Here is a 25,906-nt window from a genome sequence, read left to right on the forward strand (position 1 = left end):
ATTCTTTTTGTTCTCTTTGCGGGCTTTCTTCGCAAATAGCTCGTGTAGACTTACAGTACTATAACTAAACTAGAAGATATAGAAATTTTACCGTGCATTAAAAAAAAAAGTAAAAAAAAAAAAACAAACACAAGGTCCTACTATATAGCACAGGAAACTATATTCAATATCCTGTGATAAACCATAATGGAAAAGAATATGAAAAAAGAATATATATATATATGTATAACCGAATCACTTTGCTGTACAGCAGAAATTAACACATTATAAATCAACTATACTTCATAAAATTTTTTAAAGTGAAAAAAATTTACCTTGCAACATTTTATTAATTGAAAAATTGGTTGGCAACGACCAAAATTATAGTCTTAAAGTTAGCAAGAATCTCACCCTTAGAAGTGTGAGTTAATAACTAACTCCCACTCAGAGAGTCACTTAAGTTCTGGTTGAACACATAGTTAATCATACCCATTCTCTGTTTGAATGGTTCTTCAAAAAAGAACTTTCAGAACGCTAAAATGACTCCTGTACTTGACCCCATTGGTCCAAACTCCAGTGTCTGGAGTGACCCAGAATTACTTTTAAACCTTTTCCATGACATTGGCCTTGAAATATGGCAGATGTCCAGTGTGGCCCATTCCACTTTCTCCTTCCTCTGACAGTGTATCTCCACTTTCTTCAACTCTTCCTCAAGTGCTCTGATGCTTCGTCAGTCCTGTCATCCTTTTCTAGACTCCAGGAGCTTTCAGCTCAGCAACAAAGGGAAACGCTAAACACACAAGCATTACTAAGAGTAATGAGGTTCTCGTAGTGGAAGGAAGAAGTGCTGCAGGTATAATGATAGAGAGGGAAACGCTAAACACACAAGCATTACTAAGAGTAATGAGGTTCTCGTAGTGGAAGGAAGAAGTGCTGCAGGTATAATGATAGAGAGGGAGGTTGGAGAGGGAGCTAACCCAGCCCAAGCAGTAAACTCTCTGTTGGTTGCAGAGATAGCGTGCCCGTGAGATGAATGGATTTCGCATGTAATGCCCCATCCCACAGTCCCAGTGCCCTTGCTCTGTTCGAGTTTCTCCCCTTAACATTCTACCTTCTAGGATACTGTATGATTTATTTGGTTATCATTTTACTGCCTCCTTTCAGTAGAATCTAAACTCCACGAGGGCAGGAATTTTTGTCTGTTATATTCAGTTGTGAATCCCTAGCATCTAGAACGTGCTAGACACAGAGTAAGCTCGATAAGTACTTACTGAACAACACTTACCCTTAGATACAACTATTCAGACTTAGCTACGAGTCCATCTAACCATATTAACAACCAGTTCATACATTTCCAGATCACCTACTGGGAGATCTTATAAGTCCTTGACAGATACCTTACAGAAATCCAGATACATTATGTTTAAGACCAGAGGAGGGACTTCCCTGTTGGTCCAGTGGTTAAGACTTCCACGGCAGGGGCTGGGGGTTCGATCCCTCATCAGGGAACTAAGATCCTGCATGCCGTGCAGTGCGGCCAAAAAAAAAAAAGGGCCAGAGGAAATTGGAGACAGAACATCATCTGGTCTTTGGGAACTCATGGTGGACCCTAGTAATCATTGCTTTCTTTTCTAAGTACTAAAATATTCTCTATGCAACTCTAAAATAAAATCATTGTGCCTATTTACTGATCAGCTGTCATGTGGAAGGCACCCTCCTGAACGCCTCTTACACGTTGCCCCATTTCGTCCTCACATTTATTAGGTACTATCATTATCCTGTTTTATGGATGAGAAAGATGATGTCTAGAGAAGTTAGGTAACTTCCCCTGGGGGACACATATGACAAAAGCAGAACTGGATTTTCAAAAGTCCATGTTTCTGGATACTGCACCGTATAGCCTCTGGCGTGACTGTTGGAACCTTGGGCAAACCTAAAAGTCTGTAGTTTGGGGATCCTGCCTTAGGAAGAGCTAGAGCTTTAGCCTTTTCCTGATGTAATTTCCTTCAGTGCTCTTAGTGCATTTTTTTTTTCTGGGGCTGCCATGTAAAGTAACATAAAATGCTTTTAGCATTCTCTTAGTGTTTCCGCCTAACCAGGGTGTGAAACCCTCTTAACCTGTCTACTCCTCACTTTGAGGATGGTTCTTGGTGGGAAGTCAGAAGCACAGTAGAAGTCGAGTCATGCCTTTTTCTGTCATCGCTCATGTTGTACCATTTCTCACCCCACCATCTACCCCAGTGGTCACCAACCTTTTCTTTTTTTTTTTTTATTCATTAATTTATTTATTTTTGGCTGCGTTGGGTCTTTGTTGCTGCGTGCAGGCTTTCTCTAGTTGCGGCGAGTCGGGGCTACTCTTCATTGCGGTGCGTGGGCTTCTCATTGTGGTGGCTTCTCTTGTTGCAGAGCACGGGCTCTAGGCGCGCGGGCTTCAGTAGTTGTGGCACGTGGGCTCAGTAATTGTGGCTTGTGGGCTCTACAGTGCAGGCTCAGTAGTTGTGGCACATGGGCTTAGTTGCTCCGCAGCATGTGGGATCTTCCCGGACCAGGGCCTGAACCCATGTCCCCTGCATTGGCAGGCGGATTCTTAACCACTGCGTCACCAGGGAAGCCCTCCAACTCTTCTTTGTACTTGGAAGGTCTTACACATGGTGCTAGGTGGCATTGAAGAGGGGATGCCTGCATTCTGTGCAGATGGCATCCTGCCATAATAATTGCAGCATAGTTAAAATGGGGTGTTGATTTATTATTAAACTTTTTGCTTTGTAAAGATTTTGTTTTTCTCCCTTTGGCTTATAACGGCAAGGGGTTTTGTGATCTAGTGAAGGAATGAAGACATAGAGAGGTTGTCTTCTCATTGGGCCCCTCACAGGCCTTGGAGTAGGAATAGAAAGCAGCTCAGCCCCCTCTGTAGTAGGGACACAGGAGCTGACATGTCTGTTCTCTTCCTGGGTGGCCCAGCAAGAGTTACCAGAGGATGGCTTTGTCTGGTGATGTTTTACATGGAAACCCAAGGGTCAGCCAGCACTCCCAGGGGCCTTCCGAGACCTACCCTGATAGAGGAAAGGGAGAATGTGTGGATTCATATCCCTGTTCGGCCCCAAGTACCCTGGTTCCACAGGCCAGTGGACTCACTCTGCTTTACGCCATGACACACATACAGGTTTTGAAGCAACTGAGCATTTTGTGGCAGTGGAAGGGAAAAGATAAAATGCATTATGACAGCTTTCCTCCCAGTAGACTGCAGAGGTCTTCCAAGACTAACAGTAAAGCTACACCAGCAGACTCAAGAATGAAAATACTGTAAATGTGTGCACAAATTTAAAAAAATGAAAAAAGAAGAAAATCTTTAAGTATGGCGTTGTAGATAGATTTATTTTAAAATATGAAACTTCGAGTATTAAAAACTCACCAGCCAATCAAAATGCGTACCTATTTCTCATGTTTTCCTATGCTACCTGCTCCCACCTCTCAGGTGATCCTTCTCCCCTGCACCCCAGCTGATTTCAGCTGGATTTCTTTATTCAGCATGTATTTATAGCATATCTCCTACTAGAGCATACATAGAAACAGTTGATGTCAGGCATACACAGAATGAACTCTATTCTGGGGGCCAGATGACCTGAGACCTTTTTGGAAAGGTGAAATGATAATAGGGTGAAATGACTCATGAAGGACATAACATATTAAGGGTTACTTGTGAATTGCTGCTTTCTTTCTTTTAGCAAAATGCTTAAATAAAAATAACAGAATGTGCCAAATAGAATATTGTCGAATATGTAGCCCCACTTTTGCCATTTCCAACAGTCATTTCAAATCATGGCTAAAAGAGAATTGATTTTCTGTCTTACTACAGGGCATAAATCAGAGCAGCCCTAAGTACCTTTAATTGGTTAATTTCTTCAGGCCCATTGGATTACTCTCTCCATCTTGCAAGTTTTTGTGTTCAGAATTTCATGATTAGAAAAGAAAACCATGTTCTGACTATAAATAATAATCAAATGTGTTTTTCTTGTACATTTCGCTCCATCATTTAAGGGGAAAAAAACCGATATATTATAGGGATGCCCTATCAGTAAGCCTTCTGCTACCTACAAATAACATATTATGTGTTATTAGATTAGGTTGACCCTTGAACAGTCAAAAATCCACATACTGCCCTCTCCTCCTCAAGAACAAATGAATTGATAAATGACTCACCCAAGCGCAGGAAACAGTTTGGATAGAATCAAGACTCAGATCCTAGTTCTTTTGATTCACATATGGTGATCTCTAATTGAACACACACTTTCCCCCATACTTAGTTAATTTAAAGATCTGTGAAATGAAAATACAGGTACTATATTTGTTGGAAAAAATGGACATGTAAGTGGTTCAAACCCATGTTATTCAAGGGTCAGCGATATGTAGGTGGGCTGCAGGATGAGATTCAGGAAAACGTTAAGAAGGAAATGGTACATTTTAGAAGTCTCACTGAAGTCTGCCTGACATGTGAGGGTTAAGTAACTTCAGCATTGTCACTCTTGCCTGAGCCTGTGTTAAAAGTAATGACCGCAGTTTTAGATGAGAGAACACAGAGTAAAGAACACAGAAATCTTGAAGTGTTCTTGTCAATTTCAGACTACAAGTGGGACGTGCATGTTTGTGGTTCCTGTTATGTGGATTCTGTACCCAGCTTTGACAGGACAGTGTGGAAGGTGGCCCCGGTATACAGCACTGGGTACTCTATTGAGACATGACCCCCTGGAAAAGCACTCAGTATCAATTAGTGCTCAGGATGTAAAAACACTGTCTCTGGTTTTAATCTCTTTATGCCATCAATAGATGTTTGACAAGGTCAGTGCATTGACAGACCACTTAACTTTCTGAAAACCAAGTGTACTTTTAAGTACAAGCTCTGATTGAGATCACTAATTTTCATTCTAAAAATAATAACATGATTAAAAGATCTTGTCCTATGGCTAGGAATCTGACAAAAAATCGATTACTAACTCTTTAATAATATTGCCTGTTGATAGAAGGCTAATACTTGTTCCCTAATTTACAAATACCAATGTGCAGATTAGGGAAGCCAAATGATTTTCTAATGGTTTCTGTATTAATGGGTATGTGCTTAACTTCAATGGAGTAAATAAATGTTGATATTTTAAGAATTTGTTTTTAAGGTAACTCTGGTAATTTCTTTTGATAAAGCAAAGACATTTGTACGACCAGCCATATTCAAGTGTAAGACTTTAATTCTTAAAATAGTCTTTAAATTTTTTTTAGTATATTGGCCATTTACTATTCATTCAACAAACATCTTCAAGCGCTTACTATGTTGTACCAGTACTCTGCTAGGAAGTGGTCATAAATGAGAAATACCATATCCACTGTAAAATCTACTAATACAAGTAAATGATACTCATCAACATTTTTCTCATTTTGTTCTTTTCAGTTCAGTATGGTATTTATTACTAGAGTAAAATCATAAAGTTAATGTGAAGGGGAGTAGGGAGAAACCGCTTAATGGGTACAGTGTTTTACTTTGGGATGATGGAAATGTTTTGGAACTAGAGGTGATTATGACTCACAACACTGTGAATGTACTAAATGCCACTAAATTGTACACTTTAAAAATGGTTGGTTTTCTGTTACATGACATTCACCTCAATTTTTTTGAATATACTTTGCAGTTTTTTCCTCTTGATACATTTATTTGACTTTGTATTCTATATTAGAGTTGGAAGGTATTTGAGAAGCCTGGCTCTGTCCCTTTCAGGCATTGTTTGGTATCTTTCAGTAGAATTCTGAAGATTTTTCTTATAGGTCTTAAACATGTCTTGTTAATGTTATTCCTCATTTATTTTTCTTGATATTGTGGGTGGGATTTTTTTCATATTTTTAAAGTGTTTATTGCTGCTGCACAGAAGAGCTATTGAGCTTTGACTGTTCATAGCCAACCACTTTTTAAACCTCCCTTTTAATACAGTAACAATGGAGTCTTTTGGATTTTTCTAGGTATATGATCAAAAAAATCTGCTGAGATCAAAAAAACACTGAGATGATCACAGTTTTACGTAATTTCCCTAGTGATACAATACTTCAAAGAGGCCCTCATATTAAATATTAAACTATTTTTGCATTCCTGGGACAAATCCCACTAAGTTCCCACTAATTCTTATAACATTTTATTGAATCATATTTACTAATAATCTTTTGAGGATTTTACATTTATTTTCATAAGGAGATTGATTTAGTCTCTTATGTGAGGTTTTTATATTAATTTAATAAAATAAATCATATAGCTTCCCATTACCTTCTATCTGGAAGAGAAAATATGTGAGAGTTAGTTCTTCCTTGAAAGTTTGAAATACTTCACTGTAAAACTATTCGGCTTAAAGCCTTATTTGAAGATAATTTTTAATTTAATCTGCATTCTCAGATTTATAGGCCTAATTTCATTTTTCTTTATGTCTTATGTCAGTTTTTTCCAGAAAGTTGCCAACTTCATCAAAATTTTTCATTTATTAGTATTGTGTTCTATATTAATGTTAACCTCAATACTTTCTTATGATTATAAGTGCTTCCATATGTTTTATCCCCTTCATATATCAAATTATTTTATGTTTATCTTTTTATTGAACAGATTTTTAAGTGACTTTCCATTATTGTTTTGGGTAATGTGTTTTATTTTTGTTTCTAAGAAATTATATTGTGGCTTTATAAATTCTGACTTTTTGCTTTATAAATATTTCATTGGTTTTCTCTCTTTGTTATTTTCTTTCTTTGGTATGCCTCTTTGATTTTAAATTTTCAATTGCATAGCACATTCATTTTTTTAAAAAAAATAATGAAAGTTTTTAGTGTATCAATTTACCTCTAAGAATATCTTTGGGAGCATCCCATAATTTTGTTTTGCAGTATTTTTATATTATTTTCCTGTAAATATGAAGAGTTATTTATAGTTGATTTTTATAGTGATTTTTTTTATTCCAAGAGTTCTAGGAGATTTTATGTCTACCTTGTTTTAATTCATAGCTTAAGTGTTTTGATAACTTGTAGCCAAAGAGTCTGGGCTATAAAACAACTGCTTTTTGGAATTTTTTGAAGCTCTTTTGTAGCTCGGTATATAACCACTTCAGTAGCTATTTCATGTGTGCTTGAAAAATTGGGGTTTCCTCATAATAGTCTAAGTTCGTTATATCTTTCAGTTTGTCCTTATTTAATTTTATTTTCAAGTCCTCTATCCCTCTTATATAGTTGGGATCTTGTTTTGGTATCCTTTGTCTATTAGGAAAAATAAGGGTGGATTAAAGATGTCCAACCATAATAATTATATTTTTTTCCTTTTTCTTAGCATACCTTATTTTGATGCTCTATTAATGCCCTATTTTTTCCTCATTTTGTGTTGTACTCTCCAATTCATTTTTTTTTTTTGCTATGAACTGTCCCTTAGTTGAAAATAATATCACCACTCTCTGCTGTCATTTTGTTTGCATTCTTATGATATACTTTATACACCTTTCCTTATTTATTTATTTATTTATTTTTCTCAGTGTATAAATGTCTAAGCGATGGTGACAGTAATTCTGAGGGAAAAAACTGGATGTGAGCAACAGAGCAACAGGTGAACCAGTTGGCTGAGCACATTCGGGAGATCAGGCGGGGGGACCCAGCAGGAATGAGACCAGTCTCCAGCTCCGGCGATCGGGAGCAGAGTGTAGCCTCTAAAGGGGAAGTGGGCACTTCCCTGGCGGTCCAGGGGTTAAGACTCTGCACTTCCAATGCAGGGGGCACTGGTTCAATCCCTGGTTGGGGAGCTAAGATGCCACATGCTGGTGAGGGTGGCGCAAAAAAAAAAAAAAAAAGCCGTGCAGGCATGGTCATTCCTAAAAAAATTAGCACTTGTTAAAAAAAGAAAGAAAAGAAAAGAAGGGGGAAGAGTTAGGTGGTCATAAGACTTGCTGAAGAGAGAACTGCCTGGCACTCTCCTGACCTCAGGTGACCCTGGCCTCAGGTGAGGCTGGCGCCACAGTCAGTGGATGGAGCTTCACATAGACTTGCGATAATCCCTGGATTCAAGCTTAGATCCTCGCCCAGTGCTTTGGTGGCACTGATGGGACACCTAATTTCTTTGTACCTCAATTTTTCTCTATATCAGAAATAGTAAGACTTATTTAAAAATACTTCTGTGGAAGTATTCAAGAGTGTGCATGTGATAAACAATGTCTAAATGTTTGAGGACCTTTCGAGTGCTTGCAGACAAACAAGGGTACTGTGACTTTAAAACAGTATTATTTTAGAATGAAAGTTCCGCCCTCAATGTGTCTGATGAAGAGTTAAACTCTTTTTGAAAATAGGATATGTGCAGCTTCATCTCCTCCGTAGTGAAATGACATTTCCCACTGATTGGATCGAGCCTTTTCTCCTTAAGCTTGGCTTGCTTCTTCCAGTGCTGTGTGCGTGGCATGGTAATTAGGGGCTTAGGTTCTCACTGATAGGTTGCTCTTGGCTATTTCTTGAGCTATACTTACCCACAGCTCCGTTCCTCACAGTGTGCTGGCAGAGCGTGTGGTGTGTATTTTTAAGCGGTAAGATTTGAGGAAAGCAGTTCCATGGAGAAAGGAACGTGATCGACAAGGCTTGTAGAGAAGGAGAATCAGCTGGGGTTGCTCGCTTTTAATTGAAGTTTAGTTGGAGGTTCAATGAGGTGAGGCTGTTATGACAGATTTCAAAATGTAATGATAGGAAAAGGGGGTGGGTTCATCCAAGTCGGAGTAAATACAGCTCAGTAACCCAGCGTGAAGCAACAGCTACGAACCCTCACAAAATGCACAGTAATTAAAATAGGCGTTGCACAGCCCTCCTCAGTGGGTACCTTTCCAAGGAAAGCAATGACTTTATTGTGAAAAAATATAAACACAAATTTGGAGATGTAAATTACATGCATGTTTTAATCTTGTTCATAAACACTGAAAGCTTTTAAAATGTAAATATAATCAAAGTGCACAACTGCAGCTGAAACCAGATTTGAGAAGGATTTTGAGAAAGAAAGAAGGTGAAAGGCCCTGCAGTCTCCCCGACCCTCACACCCTGCCCATCCCAACCCTACCTACCCATCTCCCCCCAACCCCACCTTTGTGGATTTGGAAAAGAAGAGGTAGAATTCTGCCCTCCAGTTTCTGAGGACACAAATCCTTGTCTCTAATTTGTCAACATCACAGAAGAGATGGTTAGTATTAACCTTTTCTCTCCACTTCCTCTCCTGCCTTAACCCTTTTGGTCTGTGCGTGTGGTGTTTGAGGTTAATGAGTATGATCCAGAGTGACTAAGCATTGGATAATTTGCAGCATGGGAACGAAGGAGGAAATTTATCCAAACACTATCCAGATTCTTCTATTTCCATACTTTAAGCCCGAGAGTGACCTCAGGTAGAGCCAGTTCTAAAGGTTGAGCTTGGAGAAATAGCATTAGATAGTAGAAAATTGACTGCAGTGGTGTTGAAGAAATGTGTGTGGGTTCTACCTTGACTGTCCTTTGCTGCCAAAAATGATTTTGGACAAGACTCTTCACTTCACTGGGCCACAGTTTCTCCATCTGTTGAAGTCATTGAATTGGGTAAAATGAGCTCTAAGGTTCCTTCCATTTCAACCTTTCTGTAATATTGTGCCTCATGGATCCACTCCAATCTAAATGGGGCCTGGGAAATTCAACCCCAATGTGGTACCCTTCCCCAGGTGGCCCCAGGAGTCAGAAATGTTCCAGACGAGGGCCAAGATTTTCCTCTGCCAAAGCTCCTCCACTCTGTAATTTAAAGCCAGGACTCCCTGAGACTTTTGTAGGAAGTCTTTTGTCCTGGCCTCAATTCTGCACATGCTCAGCTGGGCAAGGGGCCCTCCCAGGAGGGAATGACCTGATGTCTGGCCAGACCATCAAAGTTCACGGTTGGAGTTGCCATCGAGATGACCCAGTGTAATAATTCTGCATATTTCATCTACATTGATGAGGGAAGTATTTAGCAGGGCTTTTATATTCTGTTCCTCTCTCAGTGTGTTCCCTTTTCAGAGTAGGATAGTGGAAATTTATAGGAGTATGGGGAGAGATACTAAGGGCCACCTGTCATTGATATAAATCATTTCAAATGAAATTATAGTGCGGTATTCAGGGGAAGCTTAGTTTCAAGGAACCAAACATATCAAGAGTCTTTGTAGTAGGTTGTGAACCTGGGTGAGTCCACGGAGAGCATGAAGTCAAGTTTTCCTTGATTGATTGTTTTAAGGTGGAAAATAAAAAATAATTGAGAATTTAGCATTTGCTCTCCCAATATATTACATGGTAGGAAAGGGTTGGGATTTGGAAATAGGGTAAGAGAAATGGTTGTGGGTATGAAGATTCGTTTTCCAATTCGACCACTGATTCCCACCTGAGCTCTGAAGGAGGTCATTTCAAAGGACCATTGAGCCCTGGCCTGGCTGAGGCTTCACCACACAGCCTTTGTGATGGTTGCCTCTGGCTGCCCTGGAAAGGAAACAGGGTTTGGGCTGGTTCCAAAAAGAGCTCTCTGATCTAATTTGATTGGAGTAGCAGAATGGTGAAATTTCCAGAGCAGTCCCGGGATAAGGCATTGGGAACAGAAGAAGTTGGGGGTGTATTAGATGTATGTTGCCAAACTGGAACTTTTGGGAAAACAGGAGAAGGGATGAATATAGGAAAGAGGAATGAAATATTAGTAAAAAGCTTTGGGTCTTCTAATCTTATCACAATATTTAACACTGTTTTTCTTGTTTTATAAGGATAGACGTATATGTTATGTTCATGCACTGTTAGCAATGGTTGTGCTTTACACATTTCGTTATTGATTTTTTTAATGATGAGACTAGAAAGGAGTAATTTATACAAAGATAATGTTCCTGTTTTAACTAAAACATCAAATAATCCATAAGGAAATAAACTTCACCTAAAAGTTCTCAAACTGTTGAATTAAAGTCCTAACTATAAAAACCAAAACTATAAAACTCGTAAAAGAACACATGGGTAAATCTTTATAACCTTGGATTTGGCAATGACTTCTTAGACACGACACCAAGAGCAAAGCAATAAAGAGAAAAATAGGTAAATTGGACTTCATCAAATTAAAAATTTTGTGCATCCATGAACACTATCAAGAGGGTGAGAATACATTCCGAAGAATGGGTAAAAATATGTGCAAATCATGTATCTGATAAGGTCCTAGTATCCAAAATATATAAAGAACTCTTAAAACAAAACAATAAAAAGTTAACAAACCCAGTTTAAAAGTGGGCAAAAGACATTTCTCCAAAGAAGATACACAAATGGCCAAAATGCACGTGAGAAGATGCTCAACGTCATTAGTCCTTAGGAAGATGCAGATTAAAGTCTCAACACAATACCATTTTGCACCCATTAGGATGGCTATTATACAAAACACAACAAAACCAGAAAATAACAAGTGTTGGTTAAGATGTGGAGAAAGTAGAACCTTCATACGTTGCTAGTAGGAATATAAAGTGGTACAGCCAGTATGGAAAACAATTGGGCAGTTCCTCAAAAAGCTAAGCATAGAATTGCCATATGATCCACCAATTCAACTTGTAGTTCTATACCCAAAAGACGTGAAAACAGGTATTCAAACAAAAACTTGTGTACAGATGTTTATAGAAGTGCTATCACAACAGCCAAAGTGGAAAAACCAAAATGTCCATCAACTGGATGAACAAATGTGGTCTGTCCATAACAATAGAACGTTACTCAGCCACAACAAGGAATAGAGTACTGACATAGGTTACAACGTGGATGAACCTTGAAAACATTATCCTAAGTGAAACCAGCCAGACACAAAAGGCCACATGTTATATGATTCATTTATATGAAATATTTAGAATAGAAAAATCCATAATAACAGAAAGTAGATTAGTGGTTACCAGGAGCTGGGGAGAGGGAGGAATGGGGACTTCCTGCTTAAGGGGCATGGGATCTCCATTCAGGGTGGCGAAAATGTTCTTGAACTAGATAGTGGTGACATTGTGAATGTATTTAAGGCCAGTAAATTATACACTTTAAAATGGTTACAATAGTAAAGATTATGTTTTGTGTATTTTACCACAATAAAAAAAAAAAGTTTCCAAACTATATAAACATCATAGAAACTCTGGTAACTTGACAAACAAATGAGCTCAAGTTTGCTGAGGAAATGCATATATTTCCAGCACAGCCTTTGGGACTGGGGAAAGCTTCTGGAAGAGAAAATGTACATGACCGAGGACGAGTCCTGTTTCCTGGTCCAGACTCGCTGTTCTGTGGCCTGGGGCAAGTCATGTAAACTCTCTGAGCCTCAGTTGGGAGCCTTGGACAAACCTTCTGTTTCTGGGTAGGAAAAATCTCAATCACTTGTGGGACCTTTTCAAGCCTCACACGTTTGCATTCACCTTGGCCTCTTACCCGGTGTGAAGGGTGGAATATTTCTGATGGAATGCTCTACTCCCAGGAAGAGCGGGTGGGGGACACACACAGGGGTCTGGGAGTGTGAAAGTACACTTTCTGGTGGAGCCTTTGTAATACTGAGAAGTCCTGGAGCTGGTTGTGATAGCGCTCACATTCCTGGGAAGGGCAGGAGGTAGATTCATTCATTCCTTCCTGTGCCGCGCCCTGGCAGATATTCACACTGAAAGACACAGAGCCCCTGAGTGGGTGGAGGGTCTGCCCTAGAGGGAGGAGAGATCGTTCCAGCGTCCGTCTGTGAACTGCAGTTGTGGTGAGTGTGCTGAAGAAGTAAATGCTGCGTGGATGAGTATTCCAGGGCTAGGGATGGTGCTTTGAGGAATTCACGGTTGACCTGCCTCTGAAGGGTGACTTGGAATGAACCAGGAAAACCAGGACGGTGCAGATCAGCATTCCTGGGGGAGAGAGAACCATGAGGAGGAAGGAGAGCAGAGTGGGCTTGGGGAAGACATCGCGAAGAAAGCCTCATGCTGGGAGGTCGTGCTGAGTCGTGGTCAATGTCATTGAATTAAAAGGCCAGGGAAGTATTTTGCTGAGACCACAGTAGGCACTTCTACCAGCAAATGCTGCTTTCACGTCCCCACAAAACTACCTCCTGTGCTCTGGGAGTGTGTTACCAGCAGTAACCACACAGCATCTCTGAAACTTAAAATGGTCCCCAGAGTTGGCTGTGACCTGAAGCCACCGTTCCTCGGAGCCTATACCATCTCCCCAGTAAAGGGCAGCGTGGGTTGCAGAACCAGTGGCTCTGGAGTGTGACACCCAGCCTACCCTGGAAGTGCTGGGAGAATGTGTCTCCTTTTGGTCTTTTGGGTTTTGGCCCATCACCCAGTAAACCTAGGCCCCGAGGATGGTAGAACTACCAAGAGTTTCACTTGTATTCGGCAGGACCATTGCATGTATTTGGTGGGTGGACCGGATCCATCTTTGTGGTGTAGGCCACATTTCCTTCCACACTTTGATGGAACCCAAGCTGAATGGAGCTCATACCTGCCAGTCATGGGCTGTACTCCTGGGAGCCTTCCCTGCTTAGAGTTGACGTGGTTGGAGGGCCCAGTGCTGCAACTCTGGGGCCCAGCACTGCAACTCAGGACCCGGCCGCCCCGTCCACGGTGCAGCAGTGCGGGAAGGGAGGGTGGTCACAGGCTTGATTGGAGTTGTCCTATTAAGGAAAGGAGCTTGTTACAGTGGAGGATTACTGGACTGAATGTCAATATTATGACATAGTATGAGTGTGTTTCGTGTTTGGTAATTGCAGTCATTGTTGCTTTTGTTGTGGTCCTCCATGTACAATGCTTGGTGTCAGTCTATTTATCTCTTGTAAAAATAAAATACAGTGTGTGTGTGTGTGTGTGTGTGTGTGTGTGTGTGTGTGTGTGTGTGTGTGAAAAAAAAAAAAGGAAAGGAGCCTATCTGTAAGTCCTACTTTAGGCAAGGCCCCCTGTCCAAACTCTATTAAATTTGGAAGCTTATGTGTCATTTCTTTTCTGTAACCATAAGTCTGTTCTATCTGGCTTAATGTTTTTTCCCCTTTGCTTGCAGGAGAGTAGATCTGGAGAAACCAACAGCTGTGTTGAAGAAATAATTCGGGTAAGGATATTCTTTTACAAATCTTACCAACTGGTTGACATAGATTCCAAATGGAAGGAGGTGCAGCTGCAGTGTCAAAGCGAGCCCATTGTTCATGTGGTGTTTGATCTTTACCCTTTCTGAGAGTAATCACCTAAGTTGCCTAAACAATAGTACTTTACAAAACAACTTCTAAAGCTTCCTTTAGAAACCTAGGAGCTACACCTTAGTCTGGTCCCTTTGCACAGGCTGAGGTGACACTGTATTAGAGGGATCAGCTGGAAGACAGAACAACAGAGTTGAGATGAAAAATATGATTGTGTTCACATTTGGATGCCCCCATTTATCACCCTACTATTTAAAAGCATCTTTCAATAGTCTGTGCTTTCCAGTCAGGCAGGGGTTGCCTGGTTATTTTTCTCCCAAACTTAATTAGAATCAGAAGCACTCTGACGAAGAGGTGATGCTCAGCGTTGAAAATTTATTTCCATATTGTTATGCGTGTTATTATTTTGCCTGTTACTCTCTGTAAGCCTGTCCTTTTCATCACCATCATCTCACGTGCACGGCCTCTGTGAACTAGTTTCATGCGCAGATGCACTTAGGCTGGGCTGTTCTGCCATATTAGTGTTCTCCTGAGTATCCAAACTTATAATCAGGATGTCCTCTTCAACCTATATTTTGTCTTCAATCATATTTTTCATCGGAATAACCTAATAATTTATAGCTCTCAGAAAGCTGATATTACACTGGGCAAAACACCAAGGCGAATCAGACCAGATGGTGTGGCAATTCTCTATAAAGAAAAAGAGAAACTTTATTTTAATAGGTTTTTAACTTTTGGGCATCCTACACACTTTTTCTTGAATTGCTAGTGAATTACAGTAATATGGTTATGTGGTTTAAAATTTTACATTAACCATCAAATTGTTTTCAGCGGAAGGATTTTTATTTCTTCCTGGAAAGCATTATTTCATAAACAAATTTTTTCACTCTCAAATTGATTAAAATAATTCATTGAAGTTTGATTTGATGAATTCATAATGATTTTTGTTTTTCTGGCAGAGATTTATATAGAAAACAGCTGTCAAAGTGTGGTAGCTTCATTTCTGGCATTTAAGTATATGTTGAATAAAATACGTGTTGTATTTTACATCTAAATGATCTCTATCTTGGGGCCTTGTTTCAGGTTAAACACAGATAGTGTAAAATGCAGATGTACTTTTTCTATTTTTCTCTTTTAACATACTTTGATGTTTGGGGTCCCAGTATTCAATGTTCAAGCCATCTTCCTTTGATTGGTTTTGGTGTTTATATCTGCAAAATGATAATACCACAACACACCAATCCCCTCTTTGGTTTCTCTGTTTATGTTTAAAAAATCCTACCCCTTCTCATCCTTTCTTATCTTTTCTGAGGATATGGAAGAACTCTGTTATTTGACCTTTCTGTTCTCTATTCTAAGCAGGGCTTGAAGTTTATAAAGAGTTTGAGTATTTCTCATACCAAAACGATATACTTTAGAGAAGCAGTCCACAACTTTTTCGGCACCAGGGACTGGTTTTGTGGAAGACATTTTTCCACGGGGGTGGGGAGGATGGTTTCAGGATGATTCAAGCGCATTACATTTATTGTGCACTTTATTTCCATTATTATTACATAGTAATATATAATGAAATAATTATACAACTCACCGTAATGCTGACAGGAGGCGGAGCTCAGGCGGTAACGCGGGCGATGGGGAGCGGCTGTAAATACAGGTGAAGCTTCGCTTGCTCACCCGCCGCTCACCTCCTGCTATGTGGCCCGGTTCCTAACAGCCACGGAGCGGTGCCAGTCTGTGGCCCGGGGGTTGGGGACCCCTGCTTTAGGTAGTGAAAAATTCACTTCAAATAAAACTGAATGGTGTAGTCAAGAGTTTAAAGCATTATTTATTTTTTTCTTAAGAGAGCTGATGAGAGCCTGGCACCCCGGCCCCACTCTCCTACCTTCCCACGATACTGACCCCTAATCCATCACACCACGGGTGCCGCCCCTGCCCGCCTTGAATCAGGCGTGGAGCAAGAGGGAAAGCCTGGACCAATGAGAGAATTGATTTATGTGTACGTGCAGGGTCAAGGGTAGGGGGGATGCTGCCTTCTTCGGAAGACAGCTGAGCTCTGAGTTCCACACTTCCCAGAGCTTGTGAGGAGTGTTCCGAAGAGGAGATGGTATAGACTGGGAAGTGATGGTGGTGCTGGTGCTGTCGTGTGAGCATCTTTCTCCCCCCTCACCTGGCAGTCTCAGGTGTTAGTAGTGGTCTAACTTCAGGAGCTCCTAGAGGATCATGTCTGTTTCCCAGTTTTGCCTGGAATGTTTTTCTGGCTGTCACCTGCCTCTCACGCCAGGCAGCCCCAGGACTGTCTTCCCCTCTTATCCTAAGCATCTCCTCTCCTGCAAACACAAGCGCAGGGCGCCTTCTCAGTTACAGCCTGTTGGATTTGTTGTGTATCTGTCACACATCAGTATTCTTCCCACACGGTGGCCCTAACGTTTGGAATTTTAGAATTCACGATTTTGTGGAATGAATAAGTAAATGAGTGAGTGAGTAAAAGAATCCTGCAAAGGAGAATGATGAGTATCATCGTGATGGCTCACAGATTCCCTTTGCTATAAATCACGGACAAGATGTATTGGCCTTTTTTAATGCTCGGTTCCTGTGAATCATCTTTGTGGAGCCCAATTTTCCTTACCAGTGGTCTCTCCCCTTGGAATCAGCTCAGGTAAACCTGAGGTCGTCAAGGTCACCAGAGGTACTTACTGCTTGCAGCCATCTCGTTTTAAAAAGGCTCTCTCTTGTTGTGGAGGAAGATCAGGGTCATGAAAAATACCTTAAAATAATGAAAATGGAGATGGTCGTTGGACAAGTGTTTGTATGCCCTTTCCATGTGGGAGGTACTGGAAACAGCGGTGGGTCAGAGAGACATGACCCCTGGCCCTTTGGGAACTGACAATGTGCTGGAAGAGATAGATACTAAGTTTTTTTTTTTAATCTCATAAATAAATGTATAATGTGAATTGTGGTAAATACCCAGGGTTTTATGAGCGCTTACTCTAGGGTACGTTACCGAATTTGGGGTCAAGAACTACTTCCCTGAGGAAGCAGCCTTTGAACTAAGAGCTGGAGGGTGAGTAGGAAAGCAACCTAAGGAAAATGGTGAAGATTCCAAGCAGAGGGAATGAAGAGCTTGGCTTGTTAAAGACCCGGGAAGGAAGGAGAAGGCCCGCGTGGCTGGAGAGCAGGTGGGAGAAGCCAGGCAGGAGAGGCCAGTCGTGTTGTGCTTTCCCAGCCACATTCAAGAGGCTCTAAGCACAGGGGAGCCGGTGAAGGATTGGAGCTGGGAGTGATGTGATCAGATTGGCAGTGTAGATGCACCGTTCTGGCTGCTGTGAGGAGTGGCTTGAGGGGAAGAAGGAAGAGGAATGGGAGGCTGATGCAGGTTCCAAGTGAGGGATGCTTGGTGGAGACATGGGAAGATGGAGGGAGATGCTGTGTTGGGTGGGGGAGAAGAGGACATCCTGTGTTAATTTTTAGACGTGCTGAGTTTGAGGTGCCTTTGTGATGTTCAAGTAGACGAGGGGAATGTAGAGAAACTCAGAACAGAGGTCTGAGCTGCAGGCCAGCATTTTGGATGAATTAGCACATTGGTAGTAAAACCATGGAAATGGGTACATTTGCCTGGAGAGGGACTTGAGGCCAAGAAGCAATGAGAGCCTAAATTCCACCATTTCAGGGGCAGGGAAGGGAGGGAGATCCACTGGCAAACGAACATGAGAGGGAGTGACTAGAGAAAATTGTGACCGTGAAAAGTCACAGAATCCAAGGAAAGAGAGTTTCCATTCAACAGGGCGCAGAATTCCTGAGAGGACACGAAAATATGAGGATCGAAAGCCACCCAATGGACTGGACAACAAAAAGGTCGTTGGTGACCTTATGGAGAGCTGTTTCTGTGGAGGAGAGGGGGCAGGGTCCAGACTGGAGAAAACTGAGAGGATGGAGTCCCTGAGTTTAGAGACCTCTTGTGAGGAAAGGCTGTGGTTTCCATTCCATTTATTTCCATTGCATTTATTTCCTACACAGTCACGACCACCAGTGAGGATAGGCTAACATATATTGAGCACTTACTATATCTGGGACACTCTTCCAAGCTTCTTGTGTGTGTTTTCTCATTGGACCATCACAACTGCCTTCTGTGTAGTTGGGAACTATTATCATCCCCATTTTACAGAGGAAGAAACTGAGGCGAGGGGAGGTTAAACACAACTGGCCAAGGGCACACAGCTACCACATGGTAGAGCTGGGATTTTAACCAGCACCGTCTGGGACCAGCACCCCCTCTCTCTTACCTGCTGTGCTGTCTTATTAAAGGAAGAAGCCCCCCCGCCAGCTCATTCATGAAACCACTCAGGCATTTTGCTGTGAAAGGGAGGTTTCCGGTTCCCATGTGTGTATGATCTGAAAGTGCCCGATCACACGTGTGTGCACTTGAACTCACAGAGGTTTTATGACCAACGTCAGCAATCTCACCACCTTTGAACTTCTTTTTCCTCCCCCCTCTCATTTTTGCTGAGGTGACTGTTTTCAAGTCATTTGAATATTACATTATGTTCTCCAGTATAATTATTTTTTATCCTCACTCAGAGAATTTCAATCCTGGGACCTAGTAAATCTGTGTATTACTGCAAAATTCATTTAGGAGATGGACACCAAGGGCTGGGAGCCCTCATCGCTGACATATGTTTGTAACACAGTTTTCTAAGTTACACTGTATTTCATCCCTAAAGGCTCCAGTGCTGTAATACTTAGGTGCTTTTCCTAGCATTATCCATTAACGTAGAATGGCATTAACATTTGTTCAGCAAATAAAATCCGTTTACAACTTAATGGGGTTGTACAGGGCTGTAATCTAGAATGCACAGATTTTATGCCACACGGCTCTAGATGGCGTTTATTGCCAGGCATTCCTCATAACGTAGGGAGCCTTTGTCATAAGAGACCAGTGTTTGAGATCTGGTTTGGATTTAAAGGATGAATTTAGAGACAATCTCAGTGCAACATCTGAGCAGATTAACTTCTTGGCTTTCATCTTTAGTCACTAATTTAATTCCAATTTCCTGTGAGATATTCATGGCGAATGTTTACGTCGAGTTGCCCTTCTGTTGACATGAAAGGAGTACCTGGGACTTGTTTAAATTCTGGAGACCCAAACCAATTTCCTGACACTATAACTGAACACATTTCCAGCAGACAGAGGGAGCTTCTTTTCCTTGGTTTTCTAGAAACTAAGGAGCCTCCTAGGCAAGATTTCCAGTTGTGATGCTGGGAGATCTGTGAGTGAGGACAGAGTTGAGATTACCATCACATGCAACGCACATCATCACGGCCCCCTCACGTGTTCAGACCCTGGATGGTGAGCCAAGAGAAGCCTTGTGCTTAAATGTCTACATGCTCCGTAACCCACATGAAAATATATTAGCCACTTGGAGAAAACAGAGAACAAAGGGACAACTTGTTTTAAGTGATCTGTTTGGGTCGTTCGCAGAGCTGGACCTAGGTCAAATCTCCTGTATTCAGACCAGACAGGCGTTTCCTGCCTCATGTTGTGTGTGTGTGTGTTTTTTTTAATAAATTATCTCATTTGTTTCAAGTAGTAAAGATTTTATTCATGACAAAATGAAGCCCACAAATGGCAAAATCAATCCGGGTATAAATGTAGAGGAGCCCGTTTATATATCCCATTACTTGTCATAATAAAATCGAATCAAAGCAAAAGTAAACCTCCTGGAGGTCTAGAGAAATTCACCAAGCAAAAGCTACATGTTTTATCCAAGATAAATGAGTTTCACTTGGTAGTGTTTTGTTTTGATTTTTCTTTTTGCAGTTGGCCACTTGGATGGATAGAGACAGCAGTAACACAATTTATATCTTATTTTACATCTGTAGGTGCATTTTTACTAGATGTTATTATATTTGTCCTTTTGGCTGAAAACAAAAGCCCTACTTAAATGACTCCATTTCTCTGCCAGGGGCATCCTGGTGCCTGTAAGGGGTATGCAGCAGCTTGCTGCTTGTTTCAGGGCCATTTGGCTACACTTTGTAGGCTTTGTGATGACTCTGGAGGTGTCCAGTTTCTAACAGAGGTGGGACGAGAATACTCTAATTCAGAATCTGTTCCGAGCCCAGAGGATTTGGGGTGATGGCCAAAGGGACCGTGAAGGTCTGGAAGTTCCCATTGGGAGTGAATGGCTTTGCCTTTCTGTTTTTACCTGTCTCCTTCTGATGCACACGGTTAGACATCACAGAGGCATTTACAGAACCAGGGGTGTGGAAGACCAAGGGGATGTTAGCAGCGCAAGCAGCATATATTCTGTGGGAATATACTCTCTGCCCTCATAGTCAAGGGTGAGTTCTGATACCGCAGTCAATATCTTTGCATGGGTGTTTGTCAATATCTTACTGTGAAGGTGGGGACTGGAAGACAAGAGGAGGTCCACACATAGTGTTAACAACAGCTGGATGCCACAGGCCGTCACGGAGCTCACGGTGCCATGTACCTCCTGCTGTGCCCAGGCTGGGACAAGGGAAGCATGTCAGTAGCCAGACTGCACCATGGCCAGGGTTTCCAGCAAGGTCAAAGGCACACCTTCCCCATTTCTCGTGAAGAAACTTGGAGAACTTCAGCACTACATTAGAGGACTGAGGCATTAAATATACTTGCTTTTTAAAGTTTTCTGTTGCTCTAGCCTTGCAAGGCACATCCACCGAGCAAAGAGATAGTGAGACTGGGCTCAAGACAGAGTCAGATTCTTGGAGGTCCTCTGCAGAGCCACACGTGCTCTGGCCCCAGTGGTGTTCCAGCCTCATCTCTCACCCCTGCCCACCTCTTACTCTGTACATGGCTTCTGCAGGAGCGGCACCACAGCTCTCTCCCTCACCTCCGGGCTTCACTCATGCTCTTCCCTAACCCCAGAGCACGCTCTGTCTGCCCCTGACCCCGAACACCGGACTGTTTCTTGCATATCTTACAAGCCTCACTTAAGATGTCACTCCCTCCAGGAAGCCTTCCTGATTGCCAGACTCTGAGTTACATGCTCTTGTTCTGTATTCCCCCCCAAGTACCCTTTCCTGTTATCATAGCACTTACTGTACTGAGTCATAATTGTCTTTCTTAAGCCCCATTAGGCTCTTACCATCCATCTCCAGGAGCTATCAAACTGCCTGGCATGTAATGGGTGTTTAATTAATGCTGAATAAATGGATGAGGAATAATGAATGAATGCCTTTGACCTTTTGCTCAGTGTCTGTTTTTCCTCTCTACCTTGTTGTCCTTCCAATCCTCCAACAAAAAAAGATTGAGGTGCTGTCCCCCTGAAACATAAGCTCTCCAAGGACGGCCAAGATTGTTGGGTTACCTGGGAGCACTAGAACATTCTACATTTCGCACAAATTCAAGAGAGATGAGAATTCACCTAATAACTCCTGAGGGTTGGAAGTGAAAAGGCATTCCCAGCTACTGCTGGTATCCACGCCAGAAAAGCTCAGACCTTTTGTATCTGCCACTTGTAGTCTGATTATCTTTCATGAAACTGAGTTTTCCATTTTGATAGCTAATGAATGTGATGTACAAGTTGAAGAAATCAAGATAATAAATTTGCAGGGATAATTTGGTTAATCACCATATTGCTGCTCGTGTAATCGAAGGAGGGAAGTCAAAGCTATTTCCACTGCTAATATGCTCCATGTAAAGTAGTTCTTGGAACAATTACCCAAAGTTATCAACTCAAGACATACATTTTTAAATTGTACTTATCATGAAAACCACACACGGTGTTCTCTTTTTTCAAATGGAGGGTTGTGAAATTACACAGATTTGCTGCAAATTACTATTGTACACATACAGGAAAGTTAAAAATAATTTCTAAGATCAAAAATGATAATTTGAGGATTGACAAGATACAGGCCTTGAAAAATTAGAACATCTATCTAGATATTAATCATATCTTTTAAGTAAGACATAATTACCTGTAGTTCTTACACTTATAATTATTTAGATCATTATAATGGAAAAAACTTAGAAACCTGATTATTCTTTTGCCATTTCATTTATATGCTGTTTTATAAATTCTGATATATTTGGTTTATAGTTATGCAGTTTGTATGTTTTTAATGGTTGTTGGATGCAATGAGATGTAAGTATTTTAAAAATGTAGGGGTTGAAACTCAGGACATTTTTTATGACTTTTAGAACATGTGCCCGTATTTATCTACAGGTGGTTTTGTTCTGATTTTGAAAGCTGTCCACACACAAAGCCCGCAATTTCAGAATGGGTAATCCAGTTTTGGCATTCTTTAGGCTCCTAAATTAACTGTTTTTTGCAAATGAGGCATTTTCCCATTTGCACATGGCTCCATTCCTGGGCCCACGTGTAGCCCAGAAGTTCTGGAGAATCGCTATGCTTGGCCTGCTTCCTGAACACCTTTAGTTCTGCTGATAAATTAGGAAATGTACACCTCTTCCTGTCTCTCCAGATACAGTAGTCCTCTTTTATCCAAAGTTGCAGTTACCCATGGTCAGCTGAGGTCTGAAAATGTTAAATAGAAAATTCCAAAAATAATTCATAAGTTTTAAATCATATGCTATTCTGAGCAGAGTGATGAAATCTTGTGCCATCTTGCTCCATCCCACCTGGGATGTGAACCATCTCTTTGTCCAGCGTATCCCATGCATCTCGGTATCTATCTCGGTACTGTGTTCAAGTGGCTCTTATTTTACTTAATAATGGCCCCAAAGTGCAAGAGTAGTGATGCTGGCAGTTCTGCTATTCTCTGACTGTGCCTAATTTATAAACTAAACTTTATCCTAGGTATGTATATATAGGAAAAAACAATGTGTGTAGGGTTTGGTGCTACTTGTGGTTTCAGGCACCCACTGGGGGTCTTAGAACATATACCCCATGGATAAGGGGGGATTGCAGTATTGGGCTGGAAAATAATGTCATATCCTGACACTAGCTGATTTATTTATTACAGCTTCTCCCTCTCTCTTTCCTCCCACTAAAAAGGTGTACCTATTTATGCAAAAGTATATCTTTCTCTCTCCCCTGAATTTCCTAAAAAGTTACAGGCGTTGTAACCCATGGACAGTTTCCTGTTTATTATTACAACTTTTTCATTACAATGTTTTCATTTTAATGCCTTATTTTTTATTGTAATCCTAAATAATGAGAGGTCTGTGGTTCTGTAGAATTAAAAATACTAAAAATTTTATATTCTACACCTTTTTTTTAAAAAGAAAGTATTTTTCTATGAACATTGATTAGGCTTCTGAAACGTGATTAAAAATCCTAAGATCAGCATGCTTATTATTGACATATTATGCATTAATTTAAAACTCTATGCCTCAGCTACTTGTAAATATCTTTTTAGTAATCTCAAATATAGATTTATTTTTGCATATAAAGTACATATTTTCTAAAAATCACCCTGGGATTCTATATTAATTTAACAGTATCGATATATTTATATCTGCATACTTACTTTACGAATCATTTTAGCCTTCCCTTCTCTGGCAATAACTTGTGATCTCACAGTATTTTTGGTCAGTTTTTAAACATATTTTTGAATTCAGTTTAACAGTGTCTATCTGGGTGGGGGAGAGGGAATGATAGGCTTTTATTTATTTTTCTTATTTATTTTTTTGCAATTTTGGAAGATATTTTATTTTATATAATTAAAGAGTACTTTTTTTGGTAAACATACTATTTTTAATAAAATATAATCTATAAGGGCAAACATGAATTAAGGATATGATAAAATATTGATTAAAATAAATCCTACTGTTTCCTTTGTAGAATATAGATTATTATAAGTGGTTACTTTTTATTTTCCAACTTGGCAACAGTTTAGTACGATAAGCCCAAGAGAAAAGTTAATATATTCAAGATATATTAATATCTGAGTTTGAATATGTAAAGTATTTTTTAAAAGTAATATTATAAAAATGAAAGTCCTTGAGCATATTGCTGACAGGACAGGCTTTTAAAAATAGAACCTTTCAAGTTAGCTAAAAATGTTGGTACAGCTTCTGAAAAATGACCGAATCCCCCGAAACCTACCCAGGCTGCTTCTCTGGAAACCAAATGACAGTCTTTTACCCAGCTTCAAACAGGAAAGCCATTTGAAAACTCAGCTGCAGATAAACTAGAGAGAAAGAGGAAAAGGGAGAAAGAAAATCCAGCCATGATACATGAAGAAGATGGTGTCGCGAGAGGTTCCCTCCAGTGAGAGTAAAACCTCCCCTCTGGGCTGCAAAATGAGCGTTGATCATTCTGACTTTTTCACTTTGTATTTCCTTGGTTTTTTCAATGAAGTCTCTCACTCAGCCCTCCACCCGCACCCCAACCGCAGACTCTGGAAAGAGGCAAGAAATGAACACTGAGTTCTTTTGGACGTTCGCTGGTTATTGTTGTATGAAATCAGGAGATCACTGTGACATGAATACAGACTCAAGAGCAGATTCCCAACAGGTTCAAAACAGTGTAGATGGTGATGGGGGAGAGGGGGGGACTCATGGTAACTGGAGTCATCTAGAAAGATCATCAGCAACCCTTGGATAGTTGAAATGATTAATCACTTCAGCACAAAAGAGCACAAAAGGAGATTTGTTAAGAATAAGCGGGGGACAGAGTGCTACCTCCAGGGGTGACAGGCCTGTCTGCTTAATAATGTATTTTTAAAGTGTATGCCACATCAAAAGCCAAGCACGTGCAAATGGAGGAAAATGGAAAGAAAAAGCAGTGGGCAGAATACTTAGTGCATTAGAACAAATGTTTCCGAGATCAGATTGGCAATAATTTTGATTGGAGCAGTTTTTAAATGCATTCTTCCGCCCCACCCAACCTCCCACCCCCAGGGTCTTAGCAGCACTGGGAAAATTCACAGTCTCTAGAAGGATGTGTGCTGGACCTTTTATCACTAAAAACGATAACGAGCCCATCAAAGCAATATTGTGTGATAGCCCCCCTTTCTTTGAGGTGCAGGGATCTGAATAGTCTCCTTGGACTAGAGCAAACTCCATGAATTAACGCAATAGAAGCAATAATGATAGCATGGCTTAACACGCATCGATGGCTTTCTGTGCCCTCGATGTCTGTTACCTCCTTTAATCCTCACTCTAACTCTAGATGATGTCATCCTCATCTTCCAGAGCAGGAAACTGAGATAAGGGGAGGGGAACACATAGTAAATAAGAGACATGGTTAAGGTTTAAACTCCAGAGTCCAGAGCCTAAGTTCATAAACCAGATAGAGTGATTTTCTTAAAAGGCTGAATATTTTCAGTACATAAGACTAGGCAAATTCTTCTTGTGGGGATGCATCAGGACTCTTGTGTTTGTACCACCTCTTTCTCACGGCCTTGCGGGTAAGAAAGGATGCTCATGGCTGCAGTTGTTGCTTTAGAAGCCACACAGCGTTTCTGAGGAGTTAGATTGAGCGTTGATGCCTGCGGTGTGGCATAAGGGGTGCATGGTGAACACAGAAGTACCGTTGATAGTTCCTTACAAATCGGTCTTGAGCGTGTATTCACGTGTAACCTAGTTACTGGTAGTACATCTTGAAGTGCCAGCTTCTTCTGCATCAGCCTGTGTTTTGCTGCCTTCCAGAAAGCTCCATATTACTGACACCACCTGCTCATATTACCCTTCGTAAGAGCCCCAAGAGTCAACATTGTCCTCCTGCCCAGGAGAGGGGTGGGTGCAAATGTAGAGCCAGAGGCACCGAGAGGTCCAGGTGGCCGCAGCCCGCACCCCTGACTGCA

The 25,906-nt window shown here is 41.0% G+C and overlaps 1 protein-coding gene across 4 annotated transcripts in view; it reads left to right on the forward strand.

Moving 5' to 3' along the window:
- AFF3 (ALF transcription elongation factor 3) overlaps nucleotides 1-25,906 on the forward strand; it is a 557,646-nt gene that overhangs the window by 248,113 nt on the left and 283,627 nt on the right. For all 4 annotated transcript variants that reach the window (XM_082427229.1, XM_082427230.1, XM_082427231.1 and 1 more), the window contains one exon: nucleotides 14,023-14,070. In XM_082427229.1, the coding sequence (XP_082283355.1) occupies nucleotides 14,023-14,070 (48 nt within the window). The remainder of the gene's footprint in view (nucleotides 1-14,022; nucleotides 14,071-25,906) is intronic.

Source organism: Balaenoptera physalus (genome assembly GCF_965194825.1).
Source record: "Balaenoptera physalus genome assembly, chromosome: 15".
In the NCBI taxonomy this organism is placed as follows: Eukaryota; Metazoa; Chordata; class Mammalia; order Artiodactyla; family Balaenopteridae; genus Balaenoptera; species Balaenoptera physalus.